This window comes from Syzygium oleosum, unplaced genomic scaffold (genome assembly GCF_021117445.2).
Source record: "Syzygium oleosum isolate NSW1041296 unplaced genomic scaffold, Sole_v2.1 Sole_v2.25, whole genome shotgun sequence".
Taxonomy (NCBI): domain Eukaryota; kingdom Viridiplantae; phylum Streptophyta; class Magnoliopsida; order Myrtales; family Myrtaceae; genus Syzygium; species Syzygium oleosum.
In genome coordinates, this window is record NW_026607509.1 from 5,232,477 (window position 1) to 5,256,434 (window position 23,958).

Genomic DNA, 23,958 nt, shown 5'->3' on the forward strand with positions numbered 1-23,958 from the left:
AGGTAGATCAATAACACCGGAGCCCATTAGCCGTTGTCAGATTTATAAGTACTTATTGTCAAGATGCACGGGGCCCTTTCTTATTTCGTCATTTTGATACTGTCAACCTTACCGGTGTAAGTTTGACCTTGCATTCTGCATATACACGAGTTCATCAACTGATGAATCTACAGCCATTAGATGCCGGGATCCATGTAAAATTCATGTAAACTCCACATAACCGATCCTCATGACTGACCGGTCCATGCGAACTCTGATCGGAACAAGAATTAAGAGTTTCCTCGCGCTCAGAGAAGTACATATTCCGACTAGAAACCCAAGTTCAATGTAATAACGACCCCACATGCATGTAGTACGCAGATGAAATAGTGTAACATGGAACACAAACTAGGAACACCATATCGTGAACTTGCCTTGCAATCTTTTCAAATTACAACAGCCATGTATAGACAGGGGAACCGTCCAACATCACCAAATTCTTAGTCCTGCTGACCTTCAAAATTGCAGGGGCTCAAGTATTAAACCTGATATTAACAACCTAATCTATCACAATCTCTTTGAATCGTTGACTCAAAGACCATGCCTATAGCAATATGCATTAGCTTTTAAATATGTTGCCATCAATCATAGATATTGCCTAAGGCTTTCACCACTCATAGACTCCATATCCTTCAAAATCTCTTGTGCAAGCGATTTAACTGTTGGCTCCACATCTTCAAGCAACTCCCCGAGAAAAGGTATTGTTTCTGGCAGAAATATGAGATATTCCTCTTTCAGGTTCTCAAGAAGATACTTCACGATTCTCAGGCCCAAAATACGAGATCGGACCTTCTCGCTTCTGGTTTGCATCAGTACCTGGAAAAAAAATAATTTGGAGAACACCAAACCCAAGCGTAAGCCACTGCAGATGTGCAGAAGAGAGATGTACATCTACATTACTTCATTGCATTCACTCATCACAAAGACCATAATTTTTCATTTTTTTTTTATTTTTGGGTCACATAGACCATAATTTAAATCTGCAGATATATAGAGCATAATGGAGCACTTTGCCTTTCAGAGAAGGAAATTTCTTTGACAAGCAAGTACTTAATAGAATTGTAGCCATTTAAGGAAGTACTTATGAACTGTCCTTGCTAAAGGAATTGACATTCAGGTAAATGAAACAGAGAAGCCTCCATGATCTCCCCTGACAAAAAAGTCAGGAGTCTCTCTAGTACCTAACAACCTAAAACAACTTACGTATGAAAACGAAAACTTGCATAGTCCGAGATGTTAAAGAAACATGCTGCAATTGGGCAAAATCAGTCAGTCATCCAGGCTTAACAAGCACAACATGCATCTATATATAAAGAGAGCGGAGGACAACAGTTTTTCCAAAGTCTCACCTCATGATTCAGAGGTTTCCATAGAAGGTCAGATCCAGCAGTAACAGCCATTTGACCAGTGCAAATAACTACTAAGTCATCAACTTCTTTCACTGACGGTACATCTGGGTGGTCTTCTACCAAATGTGGTGGTTCAGCTCCAAGCTGAGATACAATAGGTTTCAGCAGAACCTGTAGAGAACCAGAAGCATATCCTCAGTAGACATAAGTGGCAACCCACTAAGATGTAGAAGATAACAAGATGCTCATTGGAAAGGGAAACACAACTATCTCTCAAGCTGACATTACAATCTCAAAGACAAAAAAAAATAGGAAGGTACTATATATGTCTATATGATACTTCATGGAAAAAAGAGAAAATAAACCTGAAAAGTTGAGGAGTCAAGCAACTTCAAAGATCCAGTCTCATAAAGAAAACACTTGCGCAGGGCTGACAAGACTAATGCCCTTATCTGCCACTTCTCTAGGGATAGCCCACTGTTTGCCTCTTTCACCTTAACGCCAGTTTCGGAAATTTTGGCTTTCTTCTTTTTTTGCTTCAAACTCAAAGAAGGTACTTCCTCACAATCAGTAAGATGGCGCACGCTACTCTCCAGCAAGTACTTGAAGTAAGGGACAAACAAGGATCTGTGCATGAAATCGTATGAGTAATGAACTGTAAAAATTATAAAGTTTAATTACTTAAACAACTGTTCGCATTAGAATTCACTGAACACTCGTGTACATAGAACAAACTCATACTTGGTTCCCTTGAAATTTCAAAACACCAAATACCTTGCCAATACCCTCTTAACTGCAATCTTGCAGAAGTTAAAATCAAAATACTAAAGGAACATAGTCAACTGTGAGAAACAGTTAACCAGAAGTCACTGCAAGATTTACAATCTTCTAGAAAAGCTTAGAAGAATAAAGACCTCATTCAGAATTACTTTAAAAAGAAAGAGAAAAGGTGCTTATCCACCAGCTATTAAGTAGACAAGAGCAGTAGTTTGGCTCTCCTCCTCTGTGCCAATAGAATCTTCTAAACAGGACTACGAACCTCTATCCTACAAACCCAATTATAAATTATAATAATAGATTTTGAGCAGGTGGACTGTCCGATTTACCAACCCACCGCGATCCCTATCTGTCTTAACTAGTTAGCAAGATGAACATTCTTGAGGAACGAGGACTCCCATTCTTAGAGAAATAAATGTAATTATGTAAAACTTCACAGCTACCATCTTAAATTAATTTTCGCCAGGAAAAAATACAAATGGAACACTTATCTGTAACTCACCTATGATTTTCAGCAAGCTTATTTACCAATCCATAGAATGATATTGCCCTATCCAGATTCCTGCCTCTATATTCACTTTCGTCAACTTCTGATTCTGCCCATTCAACGGTCCGGATAAAAAGAGGCTTGAACATCGATTCTGTGAGCTTCATTGTCAGCGAAATCATTGAATTGATTACACTTTTTTCAATCACACTGATATTCCCGACTGAAAGAGGGCATTGACGTCGAAGATCAAGAGCGCTTAAGCATAGATCAAAGATCCTTTTGTAATAGCCAGCAACAGATGTTCTATCCATTGTAGTAACCATGTGTGAAAGCATTTCAAACATAATTGTCAAACTGGAATCACCCGCCACAACCGCACCAGAGTACAGATTCAACAAAGGTGGCAAAGCAAGGCGAACCTGGAAAGTAAAGAGTTATACTGTCTGAGGCTTATCTGGAAACAACCACAGTTAAGCATGAAGTGCGATAAGAAAACTTACAGGTATTTTTTCTGCAATGAGCTTTCGAACGGTCTCACCTTTAGTTCTCAGCTTTGTGTCTGATCCTGATGCTAAATCAGGATGCAGAACAAGAAGTTTACAAATACTTTCAAGGTATGGGTTCAAAAAGCCACCAAGCTTGTCTACAACAGCCTCCACAGCAATGATAATTGAAAACAAGAGATCACTAGGATTCAATGATCTACTAGTAGCATCATCATCAACTTTTCTTTCTGCATTAAAACTTGAGATGTTGTCCAAGGTCCTCATAACATTCTCCATCATGCTGGGGAGATGAATCAGTGCCTTTGCCCCAAGCACATTTATTAAAGTACCTGCGGTACGAAGGCAGCTGGAAGATAGTGTGGCATCCGGTGACTGTATGTTTCCGATGACAGATGCAAGGAATCGGTTGAAAATCGTATAATTAGAAGGAAACCGGTTAGCCAAAACTTCCATGGCTGAAACTGCTGCAAGTTTCAAGGATGTGTTGGAATCTTCCACTGATGCATCAAGTAACTGAATAATGTCCAAACACATCTTGTTAAGAGCTTCAAGTGCACCCTCATCAAGGTGAAGCCAACTACTAGTCAACTTTAAATAGAATTCTCTTTTCTCCTTTCGTTTTGATGGAGTTGAGCCCAGATGCTTCATGCTTTTGGAGAATAGCACAAGAGCCTGCATACCACTAGTTAGTTAATCAAAATGCCAGATGCGGGAAATTACCTATAAGGAAAATGTCGATGCATATGAATGTCATACTGGATTCTGCATCACTTCATACTCACTTTATCTAAAAAATGTGCCATTTGTAAGGAGTGACAATTACCTTCCTTTTCACGCTGTGGTCTGCATTATCAAGCAATTGAATCATGCCCTTAAAATACGATGAAGGAATCATCACCGTTGTCGTAGTTATCATGACAGAATTCAGATGGTACTTTAGGCCTTCTCTGATGAAGGCAGGAGCTGCTATTGCCTTTTTAGTATCAATAAGTTGCCATAAGTAAACAACCTGCTCCATAAGTTCCTCTAGCGTTCCCTGTGAAATCAAATTGAACATTCATATAGTTGATTATATGTAATAGAGATGTTTACATTATTGTGCTAGTTCAGGTGCCATTTTGGCAAGTTTCAATGAACAAAGCAGAGCAGATATTCGCTCAGTCAAAAGAGTGAATAGTAACATTCACTCAGACAAAGGCATGCAAAAGTAAAGTTTCCAGGGTCATTGTATCTGGCTGTGATTACTGAAAAGCAGTTTCTTGACGGGCACATTTTCCAATTGTTTACTGTTAGTATACCCTCTTTCGACCAGCAGATGTGCTAACTTGCAAAAGTTATGAGCGTACAAAGTTATTCATGATACCCAGGTCACTGAAGAAAATTATGTGGCGGCTATATCAATTCATAGAAGCCCATTGTTATTAAGAGAAAACCAGGGCACCAAAAATATTAGTCACAGGAAGGGAAAAAAACAGAAGAAACATATCACTACCTGAATAGTCCCTAAATCATCCCTCGACTCCAGAGCAAAAGCGAATTCCGGATCTTGCAACTTTTGCGAAATAAAAAGCATCACAAGCAGCAAATCAACGGGCAAAAAAGTGCACAAACTTTCCCTTCCAAGTCGTCGAAGCAGAATAACAAGAGAGGGCAGCCATATCATGCATGAATAATGCTCACATATCTGCACAGCAAAAGCATACTCCCACTCCATCTGTATCATAGCCATAAAATCTGGCGAGGTATAGGCTTTATTATCTAGCTCGGTCAATCTTTTCCTGGTGATTAATGACTGGAAAAGAAGGAAAAGCAAAGAAGCCAGACTTCTTCTTTCTCCCAAGGTCCTGTGAAAAACAAAGTTTGCCATGAGTCCTATATTAATCTCATCAAACCACCCAAAAACCTGTCAATGGTACCTTATTAGATATGTAACAATTGACAGTCTCCTCTTTTCAGCAACTTCAGGCAATATCTTGACAAAAACCTGATAACCAAAGAAATCAGGACTCTAGACTGACTGCATATATAAAACAGACTGCCACAGAAAATGCGCAAACTGCAAGTCTGGTACCTGAAGCAATTGGTCTAGGTCATTTGTCTTAGACAGCCAACATGGTAAAAGAGAAGACATAAGATCTTCAAAAACACGCAGTGAACTGCTGTCAACCTGCGTATGGATAATTTACATGACAAGCCAATCTTCGCCGAAAATAAAAAATCAGGACAAAGGCAAATCTATTTTTTCTTCACAATATGATACGAAGCTAAAGGCACTGCCTATACAACTGAGATGAAACATCAACAGACCTGTGTAATTGCTGATTCTCCTGCAACAGACAGAATATCCTGTATGTGATCCAGAATTTTGTCAGGGATGAGTTTAGCAATTGTGGACAAAAGTTTGAGTATGTGGTTGTGGGTGACTCCATCCTTAGCCGAATGGGCACATTTGATCAACAACTCAACATCAATGCTGTCAAGCATTTGAGCCTGTCGCAAATAAATAGCAATAATTAAGATAACACCACCACAACTACACAAAACTGATCCCAGCCTGAAATCTTCTACCGATCCAGAGAGTTTCTGACCTTAGACTGAATAAGGCCAAATGACGCTAAGATATCTTCCAGCACCAATAGCAGATTCTGCTGAACGTAACACACTGTGCTGGTCGTACCTTCAGAGATCCCAGAGGCAGCTTGAATGGACCTCTCATCCACGCAACGTACCCATTCATCCGAAAATGTGTGCTCAAGAAGCTTAAACAATGGACTTACTAGACTCTCCCTACAGATATTATGTAGGATACATTAGTCCAATGAATATGCAGGGACAAATATGACTTCTACGGGAGCGGGGTCAGTGAGCAGTGCACAAATAGAAGTCTACAAGTAAAAGGAAAGAGTTGAAACCTGTTTGTTATGTCTTTTTTCATTAGCAGAATATCAAGGACGGAGATGAGGAAAGAGAATGCATCTTCGCCTTTACTGAGAACATCACGGTGCTTTTTCAGAATGCCATAGCCTGCTGATCTCCTTTTCTTTCTCTGAGATGCTATCGGAACTTCAAATATGGGCGAAGTGAGAAGCATTTCAGCCACTGTAGAACCAGCTACCTGCAGCACCCATATAGAAATTTATATAAATTGCTCAAAACAAGTAGAAAGAGATTCCCAAGAAACGCGAGTCATACCAATTACATCCACGGAATTCAAAACAGAAAGCATACAAAAGATATTTCAACTGGTTTACCAAAGTTGCTGGAAAATATCCAAGCACACTCAAATGGTATGATTAAGCTAACATCAGGAAAACCAAATTGTAGAAGTGAATAAAATTCTCATAAGTAAAAGACACGGATATATAGTTGGTTAATCTTCATCAGAAGCTGAATATTGGGATGGGGTTGGACCAATTTTTTTTAACAAAAAGTTGTATATTGATCCTTGGAATATTAATGATACATGGAAGACAACATGATTTATGGATTAATAAAAACTGTCCTTTTCGTTTCTTTCAAATATTTATTATTGAAGCTAATTGTTTAGCAGGAAACTTGCCTTATTAGAACTAATATGATGATATCCATAGTTCAAATCCGTTCTTCTGTTTTGCAAATTTTTTTTCCATTTTATTAAGCGTTTGTCCTATCAGCCAGATCTTTCATTTTTCTCTCAATGAATAATCTATCCAATCCAAAAATCGAATTTGAAGGGATGATACCTGAATCATTTAATTACTGATTATCCAGTCTCTTTTTTAGGTCCACTCAATTCAAATATTTTTCGTAACACAAATAGTTAAATTAGGTTTTCCTGACTAGATTCTTGCACCTAGACCGATAGTATGTTTACACATCAGACAACTCACATGTTGGTCAATGCACACAGCCAAATGCACGCTCCACAAATGCTAACGAACAAATGCTTATATGGAAGACAACAAAAATCAGTGATATGATCTGAATACTACTTTTTCCTCAGCTTTGTACTCAGAAACTTTAAGTTAAGATACCAATATATATCTGGCATCTTGCTATCCAACACGAAAGGGCAATAAGTTTTACCTTTTTGTGAGTCATTTCCATATATAGGTTTGTACATATAACATCTTAGAAATCAAACTTTAGTTTTGTCCTCCTATTAAATTACAAACTACTCAACAACTGAACATATTCATACTTGCAAACTCGCATATCTATTCCAAAGAGCCACCCAGGCATTGTATCAAAATAGTCAAATTTTACGAGCCTCATTTTGATCACCCAAATAACGTGGAGAACCACACATCATACGAGAGAGAGAGAGAGAGAGAGAGAGAGAGAGAGAGAGAGAGCACATCTAAGCGTAAAAGGGCCTCCTTAGTTGCAATTTGGATATCACTATTTCCTTTGCGAAATAATAGCACAAGCACAAAAAAGAGAGCCTCCTGCAAAGAAAAACCAAAACAATTGAGAATCTAAGTAATTGAAATTGACAATTAAAATATACCGATCACTATTTTCCATCAATGATGAACTCAACAAAAATCATAATGAAAGAATAAAATATAGGAACTTATGGACCTTAAGATGACTAGATTCCCAAGGACAACCACCGCCATATCTATGAGTTGACAAAGTTCTGCCGAAAGATTGCAAGGTGCAGGCATCATTGCTTAAAATGTTAACGGTAACTTACCTACACAATTTATAAGCACTTACTTATATTTTCATACCAGGACATAAAGAAACTTTTGGCAACTTGTGGCCTGGCTGTATTGTTATATAAAAGGAAGAGGATCTCCTATGTTTTAGGAATTTTAACCACCCAATTTGCCTCTTTTACCCCTGTATATAATATTATTTATATATTATCTCAATCTTAAATAGTTTAAATGTGAGGGTAAATTTGGTAATGTTGCAAAAAATGAAAAATCACCATGTGATGTGACCTTGTGACCAAGCCCTAACCCCCTCTCTCTCTCTCTCTCTCTCTCTCTCTCTCTCTCTCTCTCTCTCTCTCTCTCATGGCCGTGTGATGTGACCTTGTAACCAAGCCCTTTGAGCTCTGAGCTAGCGGCAAGGCCACTTCATCTATGACACGGAGCCAATGAGCTATGAGCTAGCTGCATGGCCGCCAGATCACAAGATCACAGCCACTTCATCTATGACACAGAGCCAACAAAGATTGGGTTGGTCATCATCAATATCAGGGCGCACAGAGAGAGAGACAGATAGGCGCGGCATCTTGTAGTTGCCAGCTAAGTCGACAGGTGAGCAGCGACAGCAGGGTGGCTGGGTGTAACTGTGATGGTGTTGTGCAAAGAAGAAAAGAAGAAGATAGCATGGCACAGAGAGAGAGAGAGAGAGAGAGAGAGAGAGAGTGATTGATGGAAGCTGGACACATCACTGCAAATCACATGGGCTTTGTTGGTGAGTGTATTTTTGGAAAAGGAAATGGACAAATTGTAAATTAATGGACAATTTTGCTTAAGTAAGAGTGGAAATATATATTTTGAAATCAGAGGTATGTAAATGGTATTTAAATGAAAACTCAGACATTTTTTTTGGTAATTTCCCAACAATATATAGCAAAGGCATCATAAACCTAGCAGCAATGACAGAGACCAGGGGCAGTCAATTTGCATTTTCCAACAGGCATTGCCTTCTATCAAAACTAGTGGAAAGGAAACATCAAAGGCAGATTAGGACATCTGATTCTATTGAATTTGGATAAGATGATTAGACCATCTGGCTATGGGATTTTAAAGGTTGCACAGCCAAAGTGATTGATGTGATCAACCCAAAGCATGTCATGAGCAAATAACGTAGGGCAAATGCACCTTAGCAGCAGAAACAAACAAAATACAAATGAAACGAGTAACTTGCTCAGTCAGATATCGAAGCACTTAAGAGTCCATTAATCCATTGGTAGACCACATACTAGAAAGCGACCTCCACGTGAGAAGCACTTTAAAGAAACGACTTCTCCCAATCTATTAACGAAGAGAGAGAAGGTAACAAACCTGCATTTCATGGGTCATTCCACCATAAGTCCGATTATTCAGCTTACTTAGAACAGCTGTACAAGGCAGCGCGACTGCAGGATCTTCAGCAAAAGACCCTTCAAACTGCATAAGACCCAAAGCAAGTTCATCAGCACATACGGGGATAGATACCTTAACTATATATTGGTTAAAGGAGAAACACTGAACTACTTTTCAAAATAGAATAGGGCCTCTAGAGTTTGTCTTGCATTATGGCTAATCCAGTCTATGCCCTCATTTTATTTGGTATAATGGTACAGGGAACTATTAACGATTAGCATCACAATACAAGAAATTCCCTCATTAGCTTGTTTGCATTGAAATTATAGATTCCAAATAATGAAATATTAAAGTTCAGATTCCTTCAAACATGCACATGAACATCTTACACTGTCAACCTAATCAAGAGTTGAAAAAAATTTCGATTAAAATCCATGTTCTTCATCTTAACAATCCATCAATAACATATAAGCCTCACCTATAGTTATTACTGTTAGGTACAAGACAGTTACAGACCTACCTGTGCATGATGCGGATACAAATCGACTGGATCAACTAATTAAGCCTTAACCCACAAATTACAGTTAGCTATATAAATCTTTTTAAGTCATTTCAGACGTTCCTTCAAGGAATGAACCATCATTACAATTTTGAAAATACATGAACTTAAGTTGACTATCAATTTCTAACCAAAACATATATGCCTATTGCAGGGACATGTACTCCCCAGTAATTAACTCCATGTACTTTCACATGGCACTACCAATAAATAGAAAGAAGATAGAAGAATTGAGGCGTGTGACATTTTATTAGAATATGAAAGTTGTTCCCCTACACAAGACATCTTATGAGCGAAAGGCTGTCAGTCATTTCTCAAGTCGCACTAATCATCACAGAACAAATAAGTCTTCTAACCAACAAAAAAGAAAACTTATGTGCATGAAAGAATAAGCAACAATTTTAAACTTAACTAGGTTAAAGAGAAACATAAACAGCTGAAGCTGTGGTCTATTTGAAAAAAATGAACCTCAATTTAAAATTCAACTTTGAAAAGTTTTAAAGATTAAAATGATTAGAAGAGATGCATACATCACAAGCTCAAACAACATCTTACATGCAAAGCCTTCCATAGATGATCCTCAAAATTTCGAATGCCGGTTGTAGAGGACAAAGTAAAGCTCTGATGCAAGCATAGGACACAATTTTATGGTTAGTTACCTAAAAATTAGATGGATAAGGAAATAAAGATAAAAAATTACTTAACGGTATTAGTACCAGTAGAAGGCAAAGAATTTCAACATCAGTCTTTGACAATCTCTGGCATGAATTATCCCTCTCAAAATAATACCGGCCACGAACTTCCAAAAGTTTAGACAGTAAGAGCTCAACATCTTTAACCTGCATGAGTACTTCCCCTATTCCTCTGAGCAAGGACAGTATAACAAGCTGTCAAAACAACAAACAAGCCAATTACTTCCCTCTCAAAAGAATATTCATTTTAAAGAAAGCAAGATAACATGTCAAGCAGATCAAACCTTCCCATGCGAAGAGAGCTGCAAAGTAGATTCCAAAATGAAATCGAGGATCTCTTTTTTGGTAGATTGAGTGAACCTGAAATATTATATCAAAGCTAACATAGCCTTCCACAAAAAGAAGAGATAGAACTTGAAGATATAGTACTTCACTGTAGGGCAAGAATGACACTGAGAGCTGTATATTAAGAATACGCAATTACCTATTTCCTACATCCTGTGGCACCAACAGCTGGTCAACAATGCCCAATGGACCAAGCAAAGATGACAAAAATGAAGCAAGGAACTTCCTGTCTGACAGGATAAACCTTTTGTGCTGAATTATGAAACCCAAGAGCTCTTCAAGAAACCGACTCCAAATGGCAATGGTTCCTGAAATTTCATTACGAGAGCCACAAATAAAACTAAAGCATGCAACTTCTCCATAAAGAAAAGAGGAATAAGTGCACCAAAAGTCCTGAGACCTGAAGTGCAATCAAGCCTCAAAACTTTCAAATAGTGCAAACAAGTCCTAAAACTTAACTCGTAAAATATGTGCAATCAAGTCTCATTAAGTTTGCTAATTTCTAGGTGACTGAAAATGTTAATATTCTGTTATTATTGTTTTCTCTTTCCTTTTATGCACCTTTTAGGATAGTTGGCACTAATGTGGTGCCAAATAGACGCCACATCGGCCTGCTAGATACTTAAAAACAAATAGAGAAATCCCTAAAGTTTCAATTCGTTTTCTTTTCCCTCCCCCTTTTCCCTTTCCCCTTTCCCCTTCTTCCTCTTCCCCTCGTCCTCCTCCTTCCTCGATCCAATTGAAAAGAGGGGCCGCCACCGCCTGCCACTGCTGCTGGCCATCATCAACACATCTCCATCCACCACCATCACCATCACCATCACCATCACCACTAACACTGCCCTTCTTGCTAATTCTAGATTCATATGCAGAAGTTGAACATATAAAGTACATCACAAAACCCTAAATGCCGACAATGGCAACGACTCCCACAAAATGATGGAAATCAAAATAGCAAAAACCTAACAATCAAAACGCCGTCGTACATACCAAGCGACTTTGTCATCTTGATCGCGACCACCGTCAATGACGAGTTTAGGTACCCACTCGGCCTATCACAAGGAGCTGCCAAAAATAACGATCCACCCCACACAATATGTTCCCTTCAAATTCCCCAATTGCAGCGAGCTCTTCAGGACTAGGGCTTGATATCAAGAGAAATGTTATCATTTGAAAGTTTCTAAAGTAAGAATGGTTCATATTGCTATCTTTGAGAGACACAAAAAGAAAGTCTTTGGTATTAGAATTGGCGGTGGTGACAATGGACGGAGGCACATCTCGACAATTGGCAGAGGTTACAATGGGTGGCAGTGGCCTTCCAGCCACTCATGGAAGAGGAGTTGAGGAGTGAGGGGAAAAAAGAAAATAGAAGAGGGAAATGAAGAAATTGGAAAAATTAGGCAATCTCTTTATTTCTTTTTAATTTGATATCACGTTGATGTGGCACCTATTGGCGCTATATAAATGTCCTAAGAGTTGCACAATACAAAGAGAAAACAATAAAAAGTGCCACGTAAGCATTTTCCTTCACCGAGAATTAATGGATTTGACGGAGAGACTTGGTTTCACAACTTTTACAGGTTTTAGTACTAGATTTTGCAACCTAAAGTTTTAGAACTTAATTGCAGTTTCGATACAAGTTTTTAGATTTTTCAAGTACTTATCCCAAAATAAAACAAAGCATTTAAGTGTGTGTGCACGTTTGTGCACATGTGTTTTCATTCCATTGTTCAAGAGATAGAGCATATTTTCGAATATTCATGTTAAGGTCTATACCATTTTTCCTCCCAGACAAGTCAATTCCAGAGCATAATGTGTATAGTCCCTCAATGCAGTTCATCGCAGCAATCCTTATATCCTGCAAAAGGGAGACAACAAATTAATGACACGAATAAATAGTCGCAATTTCGGCTATTTTAATACCAGAAATCTCTCTTGGAACATATTCTAAAACCGAGCAGACAGTTAGAAACAGAGGTAAGTCTATTTCATGATCTCCGCAATATTTAAAATTGAAAGAGAAAATAAAAGTTGAAAAGCTGAGAATATGGGGAATCTCATCTTTTTCCATTCCTAGCTTTCATTACTCACTGTTTGTGCTAATAGTTGCTACATATACTTATTGTGCAGGTCAAAGAATACTAGCAACAGTACTTAAAACACTCAAAAGAAAGCTACCTGGCTCTCACTGGCCAATGGAACAAGAAGTGACGGAAATTTGGCTAGAAGTTGCAATGACAAGGCATCCTCCGCTTGACCACAAAGATAGGCAAAACAGAGGAGACTTTCAACTTGAACCGCAACCGGATAACCTGCAGCATAACGATTAGTATGAAGACATGCAGATGAACCTACAGTGCACCTTTTTAGACAGACACGCATACATTTTCTCCAGACATAGTTATGTACTTTCATGTGGCAAGAATGCTCATCTTATGACCCAGTACTGAATCTGATATTTATCAAAGACCCTTGTTATACATTAAAAAGAAGAAAAGAAATGACATGTCGTTGCTCATGTCACAATGACTTTTTAGAAAGCAAATGTAGCGTGATCCAAACCAGCAGAGAGGAAAATAATTGTCTTTCACCATTCTCGGACGAAGCAATTGAGAATCAAACCCAAAATTTTACTGTATGAATAGCTCTGGTAGGTGGAAAGAAAAAAGGAACACAGAAAATCTACTATTCAAGGACATGGTACGACAGGAGGAGACTTTTTTTGGATGTGCAGTAGCAGTAAATACGATTATTGGGTCTTATTCAAGACCTCATGAGTATCAATACATTTGAAGCACGGCTTAAACACTTCGTTTTGTATGTAAAACAAAAACTTTATTCTCAAACATATTCCTAGATTAGAAATTACTCATTTTAATGATACATCATATGGAACAAAGACAGTCATTTTTAACAATAGTGTCATGAACATTGACTTTAACATTCTAGATCGGTAGATAACAAGGCCTGCATGTTCCAAATTATGATTTCTAAGAAAATAGTGTATTCCGGTATTTTTGGCCAAACCATGTTTTTTTTTTTTTTTGGGGTCAAAAGGCCAAACCATGCTGATTTTGATAGAAGTTGCACAGAAAGACTGACTAAAGACTTTCATGGATTATGTCCTTTATTTCCGTAACTTTAGTGAGTAGGTGGACACGAGAAATTGGATAAAGAGGCAGAGCATGCCAAATGAAAGAAACTACAAAGGGTTAATATATGAAACACCGAAGATCCTAACTTGAGCTTCCAAATCTTGACCGGCATTAATGGAGTTTTATGCCAATTTAATGGGAAAAAAAAGAGAATTTATAGAAGCAGGCACAATCATTGCTACCAACAACAAAATAACAGCAACAAACTGAGCCTTATCCCACTAAGTGCTCAATAACTTCCTTATGGTCTCTTCCACGTCTTTATAGGTCTTCCCCTGCCGCATTAACCCAATTTTCTATAACCAATCACATCTCCCCACTGAAATATTGTAAGGCCTTCGTTACATGAGACCTAAAACACCTTAAATGACCTTCTCTCATTGTTATCTTCAATTGGAGTCAGACCTACATTTTCTCATTTCTTTTCTTGAGTGCCCACACATCTAAGGTTACCTCTACTTCACTCATTTTGCGGACATGTTGATTACCCCCAAACACCAAATATTATATGCCATAAAGCATCATATATCTCATTGCCGTCGTGTAGACTTTTCCTATGAGCTAAAGTGGGCATTTTGACAATCACATAAAACAGTAAACGTACTTCTTCACTTCATTCATATTGTACTTTGTAAGAAACATCCTTGTTATTTTCTCCATCATTTTGCAAGATAGATCCAAGATCTAAAGTAAAGAATTTACTCTTTGGGCCTTCTAAGTCTTTAAAACTTACTAAGACGGTATTTGAACTTCTATTATCACGGAAATTATACTCCATATATTTTTCTTTGACCTATTTAGACAAAACCCCTCAGAAGCCGAGGTTCATCTACAGCGTAGGTTCAATCATGCCATGATGTAGCATAAACCTAGCTCTACTCCCACTAATACCCTGGTCGGTGGTGACAGGCTAGCACAAATGAGCAATAACTATGGCTCAAATCGAACATTCCATCGTGGCTGTGGAATTCCAATGGTAATGCCCAATGGGATCACCAACTTTGCTCACCCCTTCCCCCTCTTTTTTACTTATCAAAGGACCTTAGACTCCAACTTTTACGTTCAAAGTTTGACTTAGAAATCCAGAGTTGCATTTCCCACCAACTGCAATAACCTCGTTTTTTTGCCACCCATCTAGGTTTTTGCTTAGGTCTCACTTAGCTCATGAGTGTAGCAAAGTAAATCAATGTCTCAAAGTTAATCAATTTAAGGTGGAGTCATCAACTTTAAGAGAAATCTCCATCAACATTATAAATATATAGCACATCAACTAAATGGCAGAAAGATGAAAACGCAACATCCACGTTATGAATGAATAGCCTAAGAAAATAGTGAAAAGGCACGAACAAAACCTTCTTCTGTGAAAAATTGAGACAGAAAAGTGGCTGCACAAATCTTGCAATTTGTGACGAGGTAATGGAGATGCTCCCTGAACACCTGTCGCTGATTTGATTCTGCAAGTAGGACAAATATCTCCCGAAGCTTGCCAACCCATTGTACACCTTCATGCTGCCAGGAAACAACTTATTATAACCATTGCTAGCCACTAACAAATTAATCTGTTCAGATATATAAACCCCACATGACCTGAGGAAAACAATAAACATAAGAAATATGTAGTCACCAACCGAAAAGAGGTCAGTAGGAGCCACTGAAATAAACGCACCCAGCATCCTCCAAAATATACATATTAAGATCTTTCCATTCATTTCTTCTATATTGGCATCAAAAAGCTGATCCAGGAATCCTATGCAATCTCTTCTCCAGATTTCCACGTTGTCCTGTCAATCCATAAGTTACAAATGTTTGTCAAAAGAAATGTGACAGTACGTTCCATCAATGAGTATCAATATCTTATCTAATGTGCAGAATTCCCTCAGTGTCATTTCAGGGTACTTTTGAGGAACCTAATTAGTAAGTGATGCTGAAAATTGCCGGATCATATCAGCCCGTGTGACAGATCTCATTTGAGCACCCAAACTCACATGCCCACCACTGATTCCATAAAGCAATAAGCAATGCCTGTAAAGTAATCTACAACTGCCTAAGTTGTTGGACCTTCTACAACACAAAACAAGATTACTTAGAACATTGCCGAATCTCACTCCTAAACACACTCCTCCTTTATGGTTCCCATTGCAATGTTGCCCAACCTTCCAACTCATTTCAAAGAACCCTGGAAATAGTTTGTTTATTATAGTGTGCTTTGGTCCCATGACTGAAAAGAGATATATTAAAATGCTACCAAAGCTTTGTTTGACACACAAAAGTTTTCATTTCTATTAGTGCAAACTGGAACTATTGTACTCATTGTCATGTCCACATGATCAAACTCTTGGTTTATCATGTCAGGGTACTTCAACACAATCAAACTCTTGCATTATCATCACAGGGTATTTCATGTCTTTTCTCGCACTAAAAGAACATCTGGAAAACTTTAACTGAGTTGGACATGTCAGTGAAAGGAAGTTATTTCAATTTGAAACAAGTAGCTGCTGACAGATAATGCTTCTTCAAAAGAAATTTAAGTGGTAGATTCCCAAAAAGAGACATTAAATTATTCTTGGCTCTAGAATGCTCCAACAAAGAAGATTGTTTACATGACATTGATGTGTGAAGTGCAGATATAACCATATCAGTTTGCAGGTAAACATTACAGTTATAGGGAAATGTACGACGAATCCACAATTGAGGCAAGTTCCAACACTTATGATAAGATGAGCACATTTGTTGAAGGTTATAACTCTAACAATGATAAAAAGATTGAATAGTAATGCAAAATAGTCACTTCTACCTCTCCTAGATGCAGGCCATTGGAGGTTTTAAAAGCTTCCCAATTAATTTTCAGAACCGGCAAACAAGCTTCCAAGAGGTCCAAAACTCGGTTCCCATCTGACATGCAACAAAATTACAATATCAGCAACTTAACTACAAACACACATTTCAACCATAAGTAAATTATAGACACAATCTCCAATATCACATCAAGACCTAGTTCAACATTTTATTATACACCGCGTTAACACACAATAGGAGGAACTAAGAATTCTTTCAAACAAACAATATTACATGCAAAGTGTAATAATTAGTATTTAGAAATTTATCTCCATAATACCGGTGATACATACCTTTCCTTTTCATCTCAATTGACTGCATGAGAACCAAAAAGAAGAGCGTTTTCGACATCATAAAATCATTACTATTTTGGACAAGGAACGGTAGAAATTCTCGAGGTTGTTTCAAGAATAAATCTGCCAAAGTGTCGACCATCCTCAGATTTGCAGAAGATATGCTTCCAGCTTCCAATTTCTGCATTTTTAAAAGATGCACATTTTAATAGCCACATGTGTGTAGTGACATTGAAATCCCCATAAGACCAAAAAACAATCATGTGCTCCCTCCCATCTCCCCATTTGCAGCCATAACAAATCCCTCCTCTCCCGGTCTGTCTGTATAACCTCTTTTTACCGCCACGATAAGTTAGTGATGGACATTGTCCTTTCAGGCTATCCCTATTGATCAATGCTGCAATTACAAATTTATACTTTAAAACCTCTCCCCCCGCTACGTCTACATTCATATGGGAGAAAATGTAGAACTATGCTTTGCTCATGCCTGTTAGCACGTGGGGAACATGTATGTAAGAGGGCGCCCAAATGCGGATGCATGTCTAGCTAGTCTTAAAATGTTATCTTTGGTCAAGATATACTTGCATGACAAATATGTCCTGTTCTTATGATTAAACTCAGCTCGACCATATAAAGATAGTCATTCAACGAAAAGGTTATTGGAAAGTGTGCAATACTTTTAGGCCTAATGCATGAACTATACATACCCATCATCAAATCGTGTATCTGCCATAGAAAACCCAATAAACAAATTTAGACCAAAAGGAAAAATTGCAATTGACGATGTGCCACCTCTGAGCTGGGCAGGCTGGGTAGATTTTGATACAAGGGCCAGTTCACTTCCTTTGCGAATTCCAAAACCCTCAAATTGTACATCTGTGTCTGCAAATGGTAATATATTCAAAAAGGCGGCAATACATATCTATTCACAAGGTGTAAAAATCAAACTATTAAGGACGAGATGAAACATAAATATGACAAGGAATATTGATCAATTAATAAACAATAAAAATGAAAACCTTGGGAGTGATAAGGAGCAAGGGGAACATCAATGCAGCCAACTCCTTTGCCGAATCCAGCGAACCATTAGACATAGTCATCAAGTGCTTCAAACATAGGATAACAATATCACCAGCTAAGGTAATGTTATTTACTGCGCCTGCAGGTGGAAAAAGTGACTGTCAAGTATCAAAATTGAGCACTTTATATGCTATACCACTGACGCAGTCTATTTGGCCCATGGGTGATAAAACTAGACATCGACCTCCGGGTGAGGGGAAGTGATCCTGACCTAACCTCCAATGCTCTCAACATAATTCTCTTGTTTTCACCAGTAGAATCATTGAAACTCTCGATAGCTTTGAACCCAAAGCACATGTACCAAAAAACTTGACCTAGTAAAAGCGAAACGACATCTCTCTCGATCTTAATACAATGTTCGCAGCCCTAAAACAATCATACACCCACAGCAGACAAAATATTTTGGCAGCTAAATAAATCAAAAAAACCAAAACACCAGAAGAAACATCTGGAGACTCTTATCAATGAGAAAGTCGCTGTTCTCCCGTGTGATTTGCATACAAACCAGAGAAAAGGGAAGAATGGAGATTTTTTACCAATTACCAAAATCCTTCTCTTCAACTTCTAGATAATGAAACTAATAACAGACCAGACAAGTCCAACAAAGAGTGCACAAGCGACTGAAACAGGAACAGAGTAATACTTGGAAATGATGAGCTTCATGTACCTCCAAAATCCAACGAATGAAGTTCATAGATAAACAATTCCCAATAAATACAGACATGAAAACAAACTAGAAGGGCCCTGAATCCAATACATAGTTGTTTTTTCTCCATACTTACTCGATACAAGAATTCCTATGCATCTCTGTGTTATAGAACACAATGCTTGAAGAAGATCGGTCCGATTTACCACATTTGGCAATTCATTAAGTGATAGAGCTGCTCGAACAATAGATAGGTCCTTATCATGGACCTGGCGCAAAACAGCATCTTGAATTGTTTCAAAACCCTGCATAATGGAGAGAGAGAAAGCATTTTTAGTCAAAGACAAGATCATATGTTCAGTGTGCAGCTCCTTTTGCAATACTAAGCACCAAAAAACACAGACCACATAGAATTGCTTTCTCCAATTGGCTCCATCACAAAATTATCCAGACAGAGCACTTTTCGCTACAAATATGCATGTCATCTATGGGAAAGCAACCCGAACCAAGAAGAATATTCTCTGACCTGGATACTCAACAAAACTATTTCTTTAATTTATTTATGCAGAAAGTAATTTGCTAGAAATTACTGGGAACAAACTATATTCGTGAAGATCCATGTCGCATACAACAGTGCAACTTATGAAGCCAATAAAATCATGTTTTGTAAAGCTGAAAGAAATGTAATCATTTTTACTTTTCTTTATTTACCTAACAAAAGCCAAGATTGCCTCCGCATAGTGGCTGAACATATTCTCAAATATAGCAGGGTGGAAACATGTACAACATTTGCGAAATGAGAAATGGAAGATGAGTAAATGGAGAATTGGCAAGTATGCAAAAGCTGAGCAACCCTAGAACTATCATTTTCTGTTAAGGTACTGACAAAGGTCCACAGACCAAGCAATGTATAGAGGACTAAGAGTCTGTTGGCTACAATTGTAGCTGTGTTGTGGTTGTGTTGTGCTGTGCTGTGTACAAGCACATGCATTCGGCGACACATCTTTTAAAGGTGTTGTACTGAGACTACGAAGTGCTTGGCAAAAGCTGCTACAACATTGATGTGGTTATCAAAATGATGAAAAAGACCTATAACATTGTTGTAGAGTTGTTGGCAACGTTTATTATTAGAACTTTTGAAGTATACCATTTTTCACCAGATAATAATACTCATATTGATGATGATGATGATGTTGTTATTGTAATTATAAATACTTTTATAAAATTAACCTAGTACTGATATAAGTGATTATTTCAGATTTCCTTCTTTGAAAAAATATTAATGAAAATTTGAAATAAAAACGCCTCGGAAAGCCAAAGCACCCCATCTCACAACTGTAGCAACTGCGGAAAAGCTATACCAAGCACAAACAGAAAACTTGAACAGCTTTGAAAGTTCTACAACATTCAGAAATACTAAAAATTGAATGACCTTCAAAGCATAAAAGTATATACATTTCTAACAGCATTCGAGTAAAGATATTCCAATCTAATTCAAAATTCTGAAAGACTTATACAAATGAGAGAGAGAGAGAGAGAGAGAATTAATCCAAGATAATTACCAGATTGAGATGTAAAAACTTATCGAGTCAAAAAGGAATATTCCCACTGACCATTTTTTTCAAATATCTTTGCAATTTAGAATTGACAACTTGAGTCACAAGCAAACTAAAAATATTTATGCCTACTAGTGTACAAATGCATCCCTGAAGAACATTCAATTCATACAAACTAATTAAAGGGAATACCATGACATCTTTCCCTACTTCACATAATGGACCTGGAGGCAAATCAGAAATAGGCAGCTCCTCTTGCTAATTATTTCTTTCCAGCCAGAAAAGTAACATGATATACCCATAAAGAATTCCCAGTAATTATTACCTGTGAATTGATACTATCAGCTTTTAGGATGCCAGAAACATTCAAACTAGACAATGCAGCGCATCGGACCTCAACCTGGAAACATTTTTATAAGAATGAGCATATAGCATCGAAAGATGATACTAACTGTCAGCACATAACTCCAGGAAAGAATTTCGAAACCTTAGCTTTGGCCAAAAATTACCTTAGGATGGTACAAGGAAAACCAGATTTTTGAATCCAACGTAGGCACAGACGATCTCAAATTCCCATCTAACACTTTAGACAAAATCTCAGATATCGACTCATGTTTTCCCTGATGCAGTCTTGTATTCTATAAAAAGAAAAAAGAGAAAGGTATGTAAAATGCAAAAGAAGGATAAAGTGCTGCATACACAAATGCAGAGAAGGGAATTAAGCACAGACCTCTAGGAACTTCCTGACGGAATCATGCAGCTCAGATGGATAACTCTTCATAATGGCCACCAAGATTTTTTTGGCCCAAACTCCTACAAAGTGTTGTTGTAGTGCCCATAAAACATACATCAATGACTTGTTAAGACAAGGAATGGCGACAAAGAACAACAGAGTGATGAAGTCCTGAACATCACAAGAGATCACCTATTTCTGATGGAGAACTGTCAATTTTCTGGGATAACTTCAGGCATGAAAAGAGGACCTTGGAAACAAAATGATCAACCACATTGCCTATAGGAACTGTCTCAACTATGGATACCAATAGGGAACAGCATGAAGCGTCTGAGAAACTGCCAAAATCATTATAGGTTGAGTAAAACAGCATAAAAGAGATAACCAGAAATTTGAATGGTTTTAATACCTGTACTCGAGCAGAGACTCCAAAAACAAGACAAGAAATTTATCTATGTTGAACTCTCTGGATAATTGTGATAGAATCCCAGTAATATCCCTTCAAAGGAAAATTCCAAACAAATCTAAGATTAATGTCAATGGAAGCACTTATGCGATGAAAGAAAGATCAAACGAGTACCTAATCTCCTTCACAATCTCCAGAGCTTTCTTTGGAAGTAAATCCACAGACTGTGACTGTCACAATAACATATTAGCAAGCAAGAGCAATGACACCAGCGAGCACAGTAGGAAGCAAGATGAAGTATTTTAATATTATCGAAAATACAATTGAGACATAACCACAATCGAGAGGATGTGCAAGAGGTAGAGGGCAATCAGCTATGACAGTCATGCATCTTTGTCACTTAATTGCATAGAATCCCAAACAATTGATTGACGTGAAAATATGCACACATTGGTTTAGATGAAAGCACGGGAACGGATGGAATCAAAACAGATATAAGTAAGAGGCTCGTCGTAATTGTGAAAGTAAATAATACCTGAAGAAGATTGATTAGAGCCATAAATGATAACCGAACCCACTGTAGCCCCATGGCATCTTTTGCCTCCTCTCTAGCTATGTCGGCAATGGATCGAATCAAGCTGTTTACAAGTTTTGGAGACAAAGCAGCTTTTTTTGCCAGTAAGCTAACAATCATCAGGGCACTGGCCTGTGGAGCGGGGGGAGAAAAGGCTTTTTAATTTGCAAATAAACTGCATGTTATCTAAACCGAAAACCACAAAAAAAAAATGGGTGATTCATGACTAATTAATCATGTCACAGATAAAAGTCATCTGCATCTCCGAGAACATCAATCTGCAAATAGATGCTTCCTGTCACCAGGCTGGACTAAAATCTCCTCCACGCACAGAAGCCCCGTTAACCACAGAACTTCCTCATCACCAGTCTCTGATGGACCTTAATGACAATATAAGTTACACCTACCAATGTGTTGCGTGGGTTGGCACCCCTTTGGTGCCATCTTGCAATAAAATCCGTCTTACTTATCCAAAAAAAAAAGAACTATCACCTGCAAATGCTTTATTTAACTCTAATGTCACCTTGTGTTCTGAACCGCTCTTCATGCCAGGCTGAATTCCAGAAATCACAAACGGGAGAATCCTTTTCACAACATCGCTCTCGACAGCTGCAAGAGAACCCACGGCCTCGATCACAACTGCAGTGCAGAAGTTAACTACAATGCTTGAAGGATGATACTTTTTGGCGGGAGATGCCTGCAATTAGAACCAGAGATATGATGGTGATATCATCAAAGATAGTGCTGGGTGATTATATGCTTAGAACCATGGTCCACGTGTTTCCATAGGAATAAAACAACTTACATAATTGCACAAAACCTCGAGAATACCCATATCTCTTATACATTGCTGCACTACAACCTGCCTTGGTGGAGGTGCACCGGAGACTTTAACACCTTCCAAGAATTTCCATTTCGTATTCCTAAAAATCATAGAGACGTATAAATCCAAATTGCCAGACTTTACATGCCTATATAAACATTTGGAGAGCATCTATTGACCTACCCCAAATTAAGCAGCTGCACTATCCGGACAAATGCATGGGTGTCATGGTACGGCAATGCGCAAAGTATCAATTCCTCCATATTATACACGTGTATCCTACAAAGCAAAGCACAAAGCAAACACAGCACATAAACACGTCAAGAAGAACAAATTCCCAACATGATCAAGCAAGCATCAGGTCGCTCGTGCGTGCTTACTTATATCTCCGTATCAAATACTCGAGCGTTCTGAGCGACGAAACCAGCTGAAGATAACCGGAGAGCAGCCGCAGGAACGAAGCGATAGACGCATTTATCCGCTCATTCTCCTCAGGGTTCATCAGCTCCCTGTCCAGCTCTCTACTTTTGTGGCTAAACAAGTCATTCTTGTAGTTCCTAAACCGTTGGTCGGTATTTACAAGAACCTCTAGACCTGGAAAACCCAACCAAACGCAAACGCAAACGCAAACGCAAACGCATTCCAATCAGCGTAATCTTTCCGACCGTCAATCATCAATCGCAAACCAGATAATTCAAAGGCGACTGGACGAACCGGAGAGAGCTATGTCGTGTATGGTGTCGATATCGATGTCCGAGGCTTCCTTGGGATCGAATAGTACGGAAGGGCGAGTGAAAGGCCGCTTGAGCGGCCCCGAATCAGCTTGCACGTAGGACTTGATCGCCTGCAGCTGGGAGGACAGCGACGCTGCCGCCATTGTCGGTCTCGGCAGGATTCGAGCTCCCGAAATGCAAGGGACGAGGCCGAGCTTCGAGTGCTTCGGGCTGCGTTAGCGGAGAACGAAGGAGAGGTTTCGGTGCAGCTCCTAGATGTCGGTGTCGGTCATCGGCCAGCGTTTTGCTACTAGGGTTTATGATGCCGCCGAAACTATAAAACCCAGCCGAGGTGAATGGA

At 38.5% G+C, this 23,958-nt stretch overlaps 1 protein-coding gene across 1 annotated transcript; it reads right to left on the minus strand.

The window, feature by feature from the left end:
* Positions 1–385: 385 nt before the first annotated feature.
* Positions 386–23,930, minus strand: LOC115687533 (uncharacterized protein At3g06530). The gene is made up of 39 exons (XM_030613143.2): positions 23,599–23,930; positions 23,265–23,478; positions 23,068–23,163; positions 22,867–22,984; positions 22,585–22,758; positions 22,023–22,193; positions 21,662–21,717; positions 21,491–21,580; positions 21,274–21,419; positions 21,079–21,161; positions 20,858–20,986; positions 20,674–20,748; positions 18,929–19,097; positions 18,086–18,225; positions 17,859–17,948; positions 17,067–17,247; positions 16,733–16,830; positions 15,567–15,719; positions 15,291–15,447; positions 12,962–13,095; positions 12,560–12,641; positions 10,923–11,091; positions 10,723–10,798; positions 10,463–10,633; positions 10,302–10,367; positions 9,167–9,271; positions 7,499–7,588; positions 6,074–6,276; positions 5,750–5,948; positions 5,469–5,651; positions 5,233–5,328; positions 5,078–5,145; positions 4,654–5,005; positions 3,985–4,197; positions 3,156–3,833; positions 2,668–3,074; positions 1,754–2,015; positions 1,389–1,559; positions 386–855 (listed from the first exon to the last, which is right to left on the minus strand). Exons 1-39 carry the CDS (start codon positions 23,759–23,761, stop codon positions 625–627), a joined length of 6,459 nt encoding a protein of 2,152 aa, XP_030469003.2. The 5' UTR covers positions 23,762–23,930; the 3' UTR covers positions 386–624.
* Between the last annotated feature and the right edge of the window lie 28 nt (positions 23,931–23,958).